General features: G+C 37.4%; 1 protein-coding gene across 4 annotated transcripts in view; it reads left to right on the top strand.

Moving 5' to 3' along the window:
• EMCN (endomucin) overlaps nt 1-12802 on the top strand; it is a 103025-nt gene extending 90223 nt beyond the window's left edge. For 2 of the 4 annotated variants that reach the window (XM_053556972.1, XM_053556734.1), the window contains exons 11-12: nt 5275-5348; nt 11311-12802. In XM_053556972.1, coding sequence (XP_053412947.1) covers nt 5275-5309 — 35 coding nt within the window. In that variant the 3' untranslated portion in view covers nt 5310-5348; nt 11311-12802. Of the gene's footprint in view, nt 1-5274; nt 5349-7915; nt 8300-8347; nt 8482-11310 lie in introns of those variants that run through there. The other 2 variants (XM_053556806.1, XM_053556895.1) reach the window with 2 other exon arrangements.
• Nucleotides 12803-14269: the final 1467 nt, after the last annotated feature.

The raw sequence follows: 14269 nt of genomic DNA, 5'->3' as shown, positions 1-14269 counted from the left end.
TATCCTACTGATAAAATTTGTATTTCTTTATCCAATTTCTATATATTTATTTGAATTGAAATATTAAAAATCTTTCGAAATGTACATATTATTTGTACAAGTTGTATTTGTATCAACAAAACAATAAAGAAGGAGATGCTGGATATCTTTTAAAAATAAAATATATCGGGTGGTGCCTGTGGCTCAAAGGAGAAGGGCGCAGGCCCCATATGCCGGAGGTGGCAGGTTCAAACCCAGCCCAGGCCAAAAATTGCAAAAAAATAAATAAACAAATAAATAAAATATGTCACAGATTTTTTTTTTTCTTTTTTGAGTAGACCAGATATTTAAAACATTGACATCACAAAACAGTAAAGTAAAAGTAAGTAATGGGCGGTGCCTGTGGCTCAAGGACTAGGGCGCCAGTCCCATATGCCGGAGGTGGCGGGTTCAAACCCAGCTCCGGCCAAAAAAAAAAAAAAAAAAGTAAAAGTAAGTATTAATTTTACAAAACAATCCATGTGGCTCTAATTTAAATATCACGTTATGGTAATATGTTTATAATATTCTACCCCCTGTTTTATTTATGCAAAATAGTCCAAGAATACATGTGCTATATAAAGTGAGAGCTATAGAATGATAAACTACAGTATAAGTATTTCTAGTAGCTAAAAACAATTTTGTAAAACAAAAAGCTATAAATATTATCCCAAATCAAGATCAAGACATCAAAAGTTTAATATGGCTCCAGTTTAAATAGAAAATTCAAACTAAAACAAACTACAGCAGGTAAATAGAAGAGCTGCAGAACTAAGGAACCCCCGGGCCTGCACAGATGTGCCCAAACCCCTCCTGGAAGACGCCTTTTAAAAGAGACATCCTTTGTTCTCATACTTTCAAGACCACTCTTGGATGCATGCATGTCCCTTATTCCTACACCACTTTTAACTTTTTTTTTTTTGTAGAAACAGAGTCTTACTTTATGGCCCTCGGTAGAGTGCCGTGGCCTCACACAGCTCACAGCAACCTCCAACTCCTGGGCTTAAGCGATTCTCTTGCCTCAGCCTCCCGAGTAGCTGGGACTCCTACACCACTTTTTATTTCAGGAGTGCCCATCAGAAATGGCAAAGGAGCCAGATTCATTCATACAATGGTTAGAAGCCACTCACAGACTTAACTAAGTAACTAAGCCTATTCTACTAGGTCAGGGAAAAGGGCCAGAAATTAGGTAAGCAGGCTAAATGTGAACTAGTCTCAAATAGGCTCCTGAGAGACCCTGAGTGTGACTATATCATTTATCAAGACAAGTTTTCAGTATCTGCCTATGACTTGTAAGCAGGAATCACAGTAACTTCCTCACTCCCTTAGGACTTTAACCAACACTCTGCTGTCTCCTAAGCTCTCTTGGCTGTGGGTTGGGGCATCAGGCAGCATCTGGGAATAGGCTGTGTGCAGGACCCCCTGCTCCCCTAGTGAGGAGGGTGCTGGCATCTGGACCCCCTGCAGCGCTACCATCCATGTCTAGCAGGGAAATGACGACAGACACCAGAATCACAGCCTCTGGGAGAGAAAAAACTGAGAGAATCTTGTGTTTTTTAGTTGTGAATTTAATAGTGTTAAACCCTTCTTTGAGGCCTAGAGAAAATTCTATGTGGGCTATCTTCCATTCCCACAGTGATTGCAGTGGTAAGTGGAATATAGACCACAGAGGGATAGTTACATAAACCCTTATCCCTTAACCTTCCAAGTTTCCCTTTCTGCATAAGTAACTTGTCAGGCCACAGGTCTAAGGAGGAGATACTGTCTGTTATCAGAATAATAAGATGTGTTTTCTAGCACTTTTATTTCAGCCAACTTCCAATTTAGGAATCATATTGCTTTTAACAAAATAACTTCTCAAAGGTCAACCCAGCTGATTACCATGGAAAATATTCGGTGAAAGAGAAAGACTGAAATCGGTAATTCAATACCCAGGATTTATATTCTAAGACATAATGATCTCCAAATGTTTCTTTACTACCACAATTTGTATTAAACTTTATCATTAACAGGATTTGATTGGCTCCTAAAACACTGGCAAACAAATCTGTTCCCATGGCATTTAAAATTTTTTTCAAACATGTTTTATTTACAAAACTATGTTTACCACACTTAAGAGACGTTATATTATTCAACTTATTTTTTTACTTATATTTGCCTAATACCGACATCTTTTCTAAAATATAACTAGAACAAAACCTGAAATGATTAAGTTTAATATTAGTTCACAAGTTTAGTGCAATGTTTTCACTATCACCTACATAAAAATTTTTAGAAATTTTAAAAATACAGAAAGGAATTTAATAGAATAGGTATCAAACTACCCATCACTCAAAATTGATGATTGTTAGAATTTTTCTTATTCGTTTCTTGGCCTAAGAAATACAGAGTTAATTCATGTGCATAAGCAGACAACCCAATGAAATTTGAGCTTCAGTGGCCATAAATATTATTTGAATTTGTCATTACTTCAGTCTAGAAACTCTGGACTTTTATCTGGAAATAAATAGTATCATTGTAGAAGTGAATAAATAATGTTTCCAAGGAAACGGACTTCCACAGCAACACACCTTCAGGGAAAATGGCAGTGGATACTACATTTTCTGAGTTTCTAGAGCTTTGATGGGCAATGGTTAGAGTACTGGTTATTTTCTCCTAAGAAGACAGTTCCTTGTCCCCAAATCCTTTTCCTCTGATTAAGCCACAGAGTACCTCCTGTGGGATGTTCATCCACCCTCACTCTCTGCTTCCTTGAAACATGTTCTCCTTCAGACAAGCTCTTTTGCTGAAAATGAAGCTCAGATATATTGTGGAGCTTTCTTTAATGTAAAAGAAAAAGCCTACTAGTGTATAAGAAAATGATTTCAGAAAAGAATTAAATGTGGCAGAACAAGGAGTTCTTTATAAAAACATACCAGGCTCAGCTTTAGTAAGAAATCTTGTCAAATTAAACACGACCATGATTGAGTGAAAAATATAAACATAACCTGATGCATCTTAAATGGGATCACTGACGTCACATATCGGAAAGTGAAAACATATTATCTTACTTTGAACACGCGTATGTAAGGGTATAAATATTATGAAGAAAACTTTTTAATAATAAATTAGAGAATACGTGACTCCATAGAAGAAGGAAGACATTCTATCACAGAACCTATTTTGGAAGCATTAGTTTATTCTGAACGATTTAGAGGAAGAAAAAGCAGATCTGAGTTCATTATGATATTTCTTTGCTTAGAAAACTCCAATAAACGCCTATTAACTAAAATTAAGTTCAATCCTCTTAGACTCCCATGGGGTGTTAGCCTTCTCTACCTCTTACTAATGTATGTGCCCTAGACTCATTCATATCCCTCCCCGTACTGTCTTCCCTGATGAGCTCAAGCTTTCCTTTATAACTTTCACTGCCCCCGCCCCATGGTCATCACATACGATTCATATATGACTGGTATACTAATAGCTAATTATAATAGTAAGTTATGATAATTATTCATTAAATACATAACCACCTGTTTTGTTTATTTATTTTTGCAAATAAAAGTTCATTAACAAAAAGAAATGAACAAAAGAGTAAAAATGAGCAAACATCCCCAGATGTACATAACCACACCTAGATTCATCTTCTGTTTCCTCAACCCTTCGACATTTGTTTCATTCTCCGCACTCCCTCCAAGGCTCCCTTGACTATCCAGCAGTAAATGGTCTTCCCTTCATCTTAACACATTGTTACTTTGGCAAGTTGACATATATTATTGCCCTGCAGTGTTTCTTCATGGCTTAAAAAACCATTTTAATATTTGATCCCATTATGCATAATGAAAAATAGAAAACAATAGAATTTAGAAAGAGACTAGAAAATAAACCTTAAAGCTACTCATGTAACACAACCTTGATACAACCAGTACTGGCATCTAGTATATCTCCTTCCAGTTGTTTTTTCCCCCAGGTGTGTATTTTGTTTGCTTTCACCACATACATCATTATAAGTGTTGTGAAAATCACATTGTTATGAAGCATCTCTAGCATTTTCTATGTTCGATTAGACATATTTTGAAAAGATATTAAGGATTTTAAAGATTTTCACATGATTTGCTATACATGCCTTCTGGCAGACAGCAGGGGTTCAATAAATGTTTATTTTATTGACCTTTCATTCCTGTGATTCATTGCCCTGGGTTCCAGGCAGACACTGTGCCTGGAATATTGCACAAGAAGTTGCCATGGGACAGGGGCCGTGGGGGGCTGCCACACTGGGCCTGGTGTTTCTCAGAGCACAGGGTCTAAGTGGCTCTTGATGAGGGGTTCTACATTTACTTGCCCCATAGGTCTCTGGTGCTAATTTATTATTCCACGATTGTGCAAGTAACAGGTGACATCCAGATCTCCCAGAGGATAGGGTTCCTGGCAAACAAAAGCTGGATCAAAATGATGACATTTATTCTAAGCTTCAGATTTTGACCTATATTGCTTTTATATAGTGTGACTAACGTTGATACTTGGATCAAGGACACAGGTCATGTGAAACATGTTGTCACAGATCCAGGTGTCATGCAAAAAATGCTTGGGGCCTCTTAGCTTGCTATCATCCTAGGTTAATATTTACCTTTATACTGGAGGGGGATAAAGCTCTGTAATTTTGTATAATATTGCCTGTGCTCATCTCTATGTCACTAAAGTGTTCATGTTGGCCCATAAATTCATTTTCACAAAAATTCCATTGAATTAAACAGAAGGACCCTGAAACGTCTTCCTGATAAAACGGTGCTTTAAGCGGTGCATCTTACAAGGGTATATGTGAAACTTGGTAAACAGTCTGTGAAGCTAGTGAATGATGCCCCATGATTGTATCAATGTACACAGCTATGATTTAATTAAATAAATAAATAAAAATAAAAATAAAACGGCACTTTAAATATATGATATGGGTTTTCTTAGAAAAAACAGCTCATAGAACAAGTGAAAATCAATAACTCATCTCCCAGGGGCTCTCTGCTATTACCATCTCCCAACTCACCTCCACCCACAGGGAGTTATAAGCATTGTCCTTCAGGGTGAAAATGGAGGATGGCAGAAAAAAGCCCATAAATCTTAGTGCATCATTTCCAGGCAATACCAAAAGGCAAATTGTGACTCTGATGACAATCCTGTGGAATAATTGGGCTTTTTGAAAAACAAACAACAAGCCCACAAACTTTATTTTCATCTCCAGTCACTCTCTGAGCTTGTAGACCAAAGCATATCTTCTGTTCTTAGGTGAGCACTCTGCACAAGGAAAAAGCAAGAACTGACAACTTGATGAATCCTCCCTACAACTAGGCAATAAATATGTAAGTTCCCTAATTTCATTCACTGAGATGCTCATTAATATCTGTTGTGTTAGCTTGCTGCAGCTTAGATTCTTTTTAAAAGCTTTTATAAGCTGAAAAGTTAATGGTTTGTGTCAGTGAAACCAGCATTGTCTATTTCTCTAAAAACAAACTCTATGAAAAGTGGCCAGAAAAATGGATCTTTTGGTGGTTGTAGATTTGTCTAATTGCCTTGCCTGTCTAAGGAAGGACACAATTTTTCTTTCTGCCAGTTGATAATATTTCCTTATTAATGCAATCTACCTTTACCTGGGCTAGCAGACACACACCAACTTTAGCAAGTAGAAAGGCATCTATTGCTAACAAAGACTCACAGGACCCAAGTGACAATGCTTGAAAATTTAATATTTTTATAAGGAAAGGATACCATATAGAAGCTGCATTAAAGATGTGTATCAGCCAAAGGCTAGCTCAAGAAAAGAGTTGCAGAGAAGTTAAGAGGGAGGTACTATTGCCCTCCCTCTTTAAGTTCATGAGAGGATGCCTTTTCTTTCTGGGACCAAGAACTGTGGACACGAAGGTGACCTAAAATACAGTCTCAGCCAGGTTTTCTTAACTCAACTGATCACATATGCATATTGTTGCTGTACAAGTGACAGAGCCCTCCAGGAGTCTCAGTGAGACCAGACACCAATGATCTATCTTGCTTATAATAATTGCTAATCAATAAAAAAATGGAAACTTCTCAAAAGTGTGTTCCATGCCTTGACCAGGAGTCAGTGCAGTTCATTTTATATTATAGTAAAATAGCTCAGGCCAGTGTCAGGACTTCTCTGGAATTAACCCTCCCCGCGCAGCATAGGAGTGCCTTTTACTGCCCATAACTGGGTAAGAAAATTTTTTCTGACTTTAATTTTTACAAGAAGCATTGATTAAGTGCACTCATAATTGCTACTTGATGTGTTGTAGTACCTGCAAAGGAATCCACTCTTTGGCCACTGACAATAAAAAAGCAATAAAATTAATAAATATATACATGCCCAGAGTTGGCCTGACCACTATGGTAGTCACTCTGGTTAGAGTGTCCAGGGTGAGAAATATAACTGCCATGTCCATGGCCTCCGTCCGCTGCCCAGCTGCTAATACAGTGCTGTCACAGATGCTCAGCCGCTGCTTGTTAGACAAAAGGGCCTTCTGTGCTTCTCCAGCTGGCACAGAAGACAGAGCTGGAGGGGTGCCATGCCACCCACACATCAGGAACAGAATTCCACCCCTATCTAGCTGGCAATTGGGGGTGGACTAACAAAGCTGGCGTGTATCCATCCTTTTGCAATGGACATTTTCTAGATGCAGAGTCTAGGAAGCCGAGCAGGGACATTCGGTCTAGCCCCAGCTGGTACATGGAAAACTTCCTTCCATATTAGCTATGTTTGCTTTGCAACCCAGCAGCTACCTAGATTACAAAAATGCTCAAGTATTTAGTAACTATTTGTTCAACTTGGAATTCAATCTTCTTGGAGAAAAAAAGAAAAGAAATTGTGTGGGAGGCAAGGCATGGTGTTGGTGTTAGGCAAAGAAACTAACAGAAGAAAATATTCCCCCATTCCTTTCAATTTGTGCACTTTTAAAAAATCTCTAACTTCTGATTCATGGTTTTTTGTTTTTTTTTTAACTTTAAGAAATAAATAACTTGGGGCTCTTCTGTGTAATTCTAGAATTACATAATGATGACAAGTTTGACATCTGTCAATTCTACTATTTGTCTTACTTTTTTCTTTAACATATTTCTATCTCTGTACTTTGAATTTAAAAACTAGTTAGTAATTGCTTTGTAGGTTGTCAACTGGAAGTTAGATGTCAACTTAGGATAAACTTCTAATCAACTTCAGAATAAAGAGGAATATATTCATCAGACATAGAAGATTTAGAGAAAGAAGTCTTTAAGTCTGCATGCAATAGCAAATAGTAATATAAAAATAATCACCTATGCTAAGATTTTTCATCTCAACCTAATATTCTAGATATGCTTTCTGCTTCACATGTTGATCATCTGTTTTGTTATATATAATGTAATTTGGCAGTGCAGATAGGAATTTCAAAATACTTCTAAGTTAGGGTTCTTGCTCCCCACAAAGCTTTACACATGGGAACATGAACTTAAATACAAGAATGGTAGCAAACACCTAGAAACGCTTGAAATGTCCAATGATGTGGAAATTATAAAATAAATTATACTCTGCCCATGACATTATACAACTAGCAGAGATAATTCTCAGAATATTTTTAATAACAAGCAAATATGTCCAAGACATAAAGTTAAATGGGAAGAAAACAATTTTAGAATCCCATAGATGCTATTTGACTGCTCTGAGACCAACTCTGGGCCGTTGTCAAGAAGGGAGCTGCTGCTCCCTGGGGGCTCCATCACAGATAGATCTCACTTCCCTTCTGTGGCAAGACCCCTGCAGACTGAGAAGTGAAGGGAGTTTCAGAAATAAAGCGCTGGAAAGTCTAACAGCTTCTTGGAAAATCCCATACTGCAGGCCGACTGCAATATAGATTGTTAGACATTTCTATTTTTCTCCTAGGTACAATTTCCTGTATTTTGGACTCTCCTAAATGATATTCTGACAATCTAAGAGCATCTCTGTGAACTTCCAGAAGAGCTTAACTTGTTTTTCAATTATTTTTCTTTCATTTAAAAATGAAATAATAAGATCAAAAGGAAAACATCACAACTAAAAGAGATTTATAGTTGTCCTTCAGTAACCAGGCAGGGTAGTGGGGGTGGTTCCAGAACCCGTGCAGATACCAAATCTATGGAGGCTTGGGCCCCTTATAAAATGGTGTAAGGTTTGCATATAAGCTACATTGCCTCTTCCCATATACTTCACATGTCCTCTACATTACTTCAGGAACCTAATCTGATATAAATTACATATAAATAGTTGTTATACTGTATTTTTATCGGCATTGCTTTATTTTGTTGTGTTGGTTTTTTATTTTCTGGAATATTTCAGTTCACGGTTGGTTGAACCTACAGATGCTTCACCCATGGAGACAGAGAGCTGACTATATTTTCTGATGGTACTCTATAGCCCTGAATGAATTTCTTAATAACACTTTGCACTGGATTCCTCACCTAAAAAACCAGGATAAAATGATCTTTTCTCCTAAAGCCATGACGATTCTTTGTTTATAAAGTGTTTTCAGTGTTGTTAAAGAAACCTAATATGAAATGTTATTGTAAAGTAATCATTTACTCATTATAAGAATGACAAATTTATAAAATTTTAGCTTAGCTATTAGATCCTATGTCATTATTATTGAAGCCAACACACTGAATCTTAGAGGGATTATATGTTGTGAAGTAAATCAAAGACTAATATTGGTACAGACATACAAACAGAGACTGTCAACTCATGAAAAAAATATTAATGAAGAAAGATCCATTTCTTAAGAAAGATTGTCAATGTGAACTACATGCTGATGAAATTCTAGCTTGTTCCTGTGTAGGTTGCTTACCTTTGAGAAAATGATTAAAATAAAATTGATTGTAAGCATTATACAATTCACACAAATTTAGATGCTTAACTGGCTGAACTATGCTAAAAACTCTTGATTTTGCTTGGAAACTCACATACTGAGGAGGATGGTTCAGTTGAACAAAAAGGGGCTGAGACCTTACTCTTGCCCAGGTGGGCCAAGTACACAGTTGGACATGACATGGTTGCTATCCTCGAGGAGCCTATAGAAATGGAGAGAAGAAAAATAATTTTCGTATACTATGATAAATAAGATAGTACAATGTAAAGACAGACACAGTACCCTAAAGTTTAATGGCAAATTTCATAGAGATGGTATTTGAGCTGAGACTCACAGAACACACACATGAAAGTAGCCCAGGTGAGAAGAAATTTTCTAGGCTCCAGGAATGGCAGGTCCAAAGGTGAAGAACTATGAAACTTCATAGTATATGAAAGGAATAAAATGGTTATAGAAATCTGGCATTGCTGCAACAATCAATTAATATCGTTATATTTAAAAATATGTATCAGCTTGCAGCTGATAAGATATTCTTAGAAACCAACTTGCTCCTTCACTATAGATGGCAGGAGAAGCACTCTAGAGAATCTAGTTCAATGGCAGGAGGGCAGGGAAGAGAGACTGAGGGGACTTGATCATGGGAAGCCTTATTTCCCAAAATAAATCATAAAGGGATTCCCAAGGCTGGAATGAATCACTAACTTTCCTCTTTCATTATTGTCATTAAGAAGTCATTTGTTATTTTGAGAGATCACCCCCTGACCCTGAGTATAAAACATACCCAAGAAATTGGCCCAGTATTTGAGGAGGAGGCCCGGTCTGCAATCATCCCTATAATGATGGTGCTCCTTCTGCCACAACATGCTCTGGAAAGAAGTTAGAGATCCCCCTCTCTGCAGTCCTCCACCCCCTCAGATTAGACAGGGACTCTGTGGCTACTACCACCAGACCATAGCGTACATAGCATGTAAGCCAACAGTACGGCCATCCTCATCAAAGAACCTGCCTCCACCAACTATATCGTGAAGAGCAGGGTACAGGTCTCCACCACCAGTGCCCCTGTCCCCACAACCCCCACATCATGCTCTTGCCAGACTCTAGCAAACCACTAGCACTGCCATCAGCAGCACACCACCACTCCCTCTGCCAGATCAGCCCAATGCCTCTTCCCTACTTGGAGCACAGAATCCTGCTCTTTGTCAGACCAACACAGAAAGTTGTTTCCATACTGCAAACCAGAAAAGCCCAAAATACCAAAACCAAAAGCCTAGCCATCCTTCCTGCGCAGAAGTCCCAGGATGCCGAATCACTCGTCTACCTGTTGAGTACATGGCAACAAAGCCTGAAGGTTGCCCACAAATTTCTCTGTTACTCACATTGTCATCTCCAGCAACAGATCTTGAGCTCTATCCTATTAGTGATAGGGTACAGTTAAGGACTTTAATCAGAAGAGGAATATGATGAGGTTTATGCTTGATATATACCACATGTGTTTAAAATGGAAAACTAATTTTAAAAATGGGAGAGTGGAAGCAGAGAAGCCAGGGCTGTTGCAGGATTCCACTTCAGAGTGACAAGGGTTTAAATTAGTGCTGCAGCTACAGTAGAGATGGAGATGAAGAGGCAGAACATAATGAAGAAATGTCTGTGGGATAAAAATCTAAGGATGCAGTGATTGACAGCATGTGGGCAGTGGGGAATGAGGGAGAAGAGAATTGTAGACACACCCACACTTCCAGCCAGGGTGCCTGGACACATCATGGAGGAGATGACAAAGACTATGATTAGGAAGTGAGGAGAAACAGGTTCAGGAAGCAATCTAGTGGCTGTCCATTCAGGCGTGTTGACTTTGAATTGCTTGTCAGACATTGAAGTAACTCTAGAGGGTGGAAAAAATTCAACTAGTTGCTCATAGATCTTACTAAGAAATGGATGTTTACATGGACGGAGCTGGAACATATTCTTCTTAGTAAAGTATCTCAAGAATGGAAGAAAAAGTATCCAATGTTCTCAGCCCTACTATGAAACTAATGTATGGCTTTCACATGAAAGCTATAACCCAGTTATAACCTAAGAATATGGGAAGGGGGAGAGGGAGGGGAGGGAGGGGGGAGGATGGGTAGAGGGAGGGTGATTGGTAGAATTACACCTATGATGCTTCTTACAAGGGTACATGTGAAACTTAGTAAATGTAGAATATAAATGTCTTAACACAATAACTAAGAAAATTCCAGGAAGGCTATTTTAACCAGTGTGATGAAAATATGTCAAATGGTCTATAAAACCAGTGTATGGTTCCCCATGATCACATTAATGTACACAGCTATGATTTAACAAAAAAAAAAAAAAAAGAAAGAAAGAAAGAAATGGAATCCCCCAGCATCTCTATTTCTCCTTCACCTGCTTGGAGTCTGAACTTTGTCATTGTTGTTCGCAGGCTTCACCTTCAGCTTCTCTGCTCCAAGGCTGGGAAGGGGGAGACTCCAGCAGAATCAGTCCCACCTCCCAGTCCTGTGGCCCGCCTGCACCAACTGCTGTCCCAATAAAGTGATGTCCAGTGGGCATGCAGTGATTTGACAGAATCAGAAAGAATTCTTGGTCTCTCCTGACTTTTGTGACTGAGAAGCACATGACCCCTTTTTATAGAAACATTCCTAGGAAAGCAATTTTTAGGAGGGGTTGTTGAGAGCAGTGAACCTGACAGTCCAGGAAGGTGGGCTCGCTGAAGGCACACCCCTCCTGGAGTTAAAAGTTTCCAGGGCTGACAATTTTTGTCCATGAGGATTTTACTACTTTCTGGGTGTCCTTTTATTACCTAATGTCTGTATTTATTGTTTTCCACTATGTTAATGCAGAAAACATTTGCAAATATGTTATTAAATATTAGCTAAAAATCATACCATGCCATTTTGTATATATATTTTATTCCCATTTTAATGTGTTACTTTTAACAAATAATTAATGTACTAAACGCTAAAGTTATCATAACATGACTGTGAAAATTGCAATGGTATTGTTTTACCATAATTGTGAATTTGTTTTGATTGATTATTAGAATATGAGAACTTTCTAACAGAAGGTGTCTGTAATAAATGAGAAAGGGACAAAGGATTCACCTATCAGAGCCTGTTATGGGGATGGCAGTTTGTCATTTATTTGGTCTTTCTATTTGTCATTCACAGTATGTGACAAGGATGGAAGGGCATTTATGACACCATACTGTATTCCTTCAGATAATAGGATCAAGATTTTTCATTAATCTATCTGGTTGATACTAGCTCTGCGTTTTTTTTATTTCTTACAGAAGTGTAATGATTTGTTCCAGCAATAATTGCCAAATCTCTGGTTTGCAGAAAACTAACATTTCATAAATATATAATTATGATATTATTCTTCAGTGTATCACTTCCTTAAAAATACCCTGTGATTATAGCTGTCACTCCATCAGCAGCGAATTCTTCTGTTGAGAGATGACGGAGCAAACTTGACCACTTCCTTGACACATGGGATCAAAATGTCAAGTTGGCTGTGGAAAGCTTTGGAAGTAATAAGTCGCCAGTGAAAGCTTTTTAACTTTTATTGCTTCCTAAGCTGATTTCAGCACTAAATTATCTTCCTGATCTGAGAGCAGTGTGGTAGAGGTAGAATGGTATTTTTAAAGCTGCCTTTTAAAATTTCTTTTGTTGTAATGTATTTGACAACTTCCAGCTTTAGGGATTATATAATCATCTTGATTTTAAGTTCCTGCTGTTTGGACTATTTATAATCAAGGACATCAAGCAAGAATAACCATAACTAAATTTCCAACTGATGTCTCTTTGAGAAGAAGGATGGGAAAGGGGAAAAAAGAAAAGAAAAGGAAGAGAAGAAAGAAAAGGATCTCCGCTGTGTGTGCTTTCACTTTAGGGCTGCTGTGCTCACTTTTACTTCTTGTCTAGAAGTCTTTAAGAGGGTGACATAGTGGAACATGCCAACCAGGAAGCGTTTGTCTTCAGAGGGGAACTCTCCCAACATCCCTAGAGTGCTTTACTGAGCTCCTCTGAAAAAGCCATGTTACACAGAACATATCACAATGAAACAAACTCTCTGTAATTTAAACTACTACAAGTAACATGTTATTCTGAATCCTAGAAAAAACATTTTCTCTACCTTGCATGAGCAATGTCAGAAGAGATTTACAAGAACTGCAAAGAAGAAAAGATTTCCAATGGTCATGAAAGAATAGAATTTGTTCTAGTTCAAGAATTATACACAAAGAATATGAATTAATACAACAACTCTAGCATTAAATCTTTAAAAAGGTCAAAATGATAAGGGGATTGAGAAATTTACAGAGATGTGTATGGCATTTTATAGCATCAATCTCAAAGGTAATGTCTGCATTTTTATAAGCCCAATTAAATGTCTGTTGAGATAGGATATTTTATTTTCAAGTCAAAATAATCATTAATCAGATTTGTTTTAATTATTTGATTTAGATGATCTATTTTGTATGCCTAGCTTATTATAAGCCTTTTATCCTGATATACAGTTCAAATGTCACTGCAACAAAGGAAAGCCTGTATTTAGATCAAAGTCAAGACTTTCTGTGTGTTTATTCTTCATGGCAACATGAATATAATTTAAGTCTGTCAATAGTCAAAACATAAATAAGAGCTAATTAACTGGCACAGTTGTCACCTGAGAATATGTGGATGTTGGCTGATACACAGGCTGTAATCAGCCAGCAGAAAGAGACTTATAAATTCCCCTTGCTGAGCTGAAATATTCTATTACATGTGGTTGGAAGATACGTGTCTTATTTCTTGTCTACCTGCTGTATTTAAATTTGTGACAATCAACCTAGGGCATAGTTGGAACTTCAACAATGAACATGCCTGATTTTCCTGATTTTTTTTCTATAGATCTCTACTTGTGGTCATTGAAGATTTTATGGGGTTCTGAAAAGAAAATGTGGTATGTCCTTTAAAAGTTGTATTTTGAGGAACTATATTTTCAAGACTATGAAATGGCTAATATGGCCTAATAGTAAAGATACCCTACATCATTGGAGTTAATTGAACCCATGCTGCTGTCAAAATTTGTGACGAATTATCCACAGATATTTTCCTTAAAATTTACCCATAAACACAAACAAGAGTTTTCATGTCTCACTAAATAAGTATATTTTGTCCCTGTTTCCAAAGAATTTATCCTTTGGCTTAAACATACCTATTTTCTATTCTGGATACTTCTTAAAGAAAAAACCATTTTCATAAATAATGGGAAAACATTCATGAAGTCAGAAATCTTACTAAAGGCAAGGTCACCAAGAATAATTTAAAAGCTTCCAAAGATTTGCTTAAAAGTGTTTTAAAATCTGATCAAGAATTCTGACACTTAGAAATAAATAAGAA

Source organism: Nycticebus coucang, chromosome 1, assembly GCF_027406575.1.
Source record: "Nycticebus coucang isolate mNycCou1 chromosome 1, mNycCou1.pri, whole genome shotgun sequence".
NCBI classification, from domain to species: Eukaryota; Metazoa; Chordata; class Mammalia; order Primates; family Lorisidae; genus Nycticebus; species Nycticebus coucang.
This window is presented reverse-complemented; position numbering and strand designations above follow the sequence as displayed.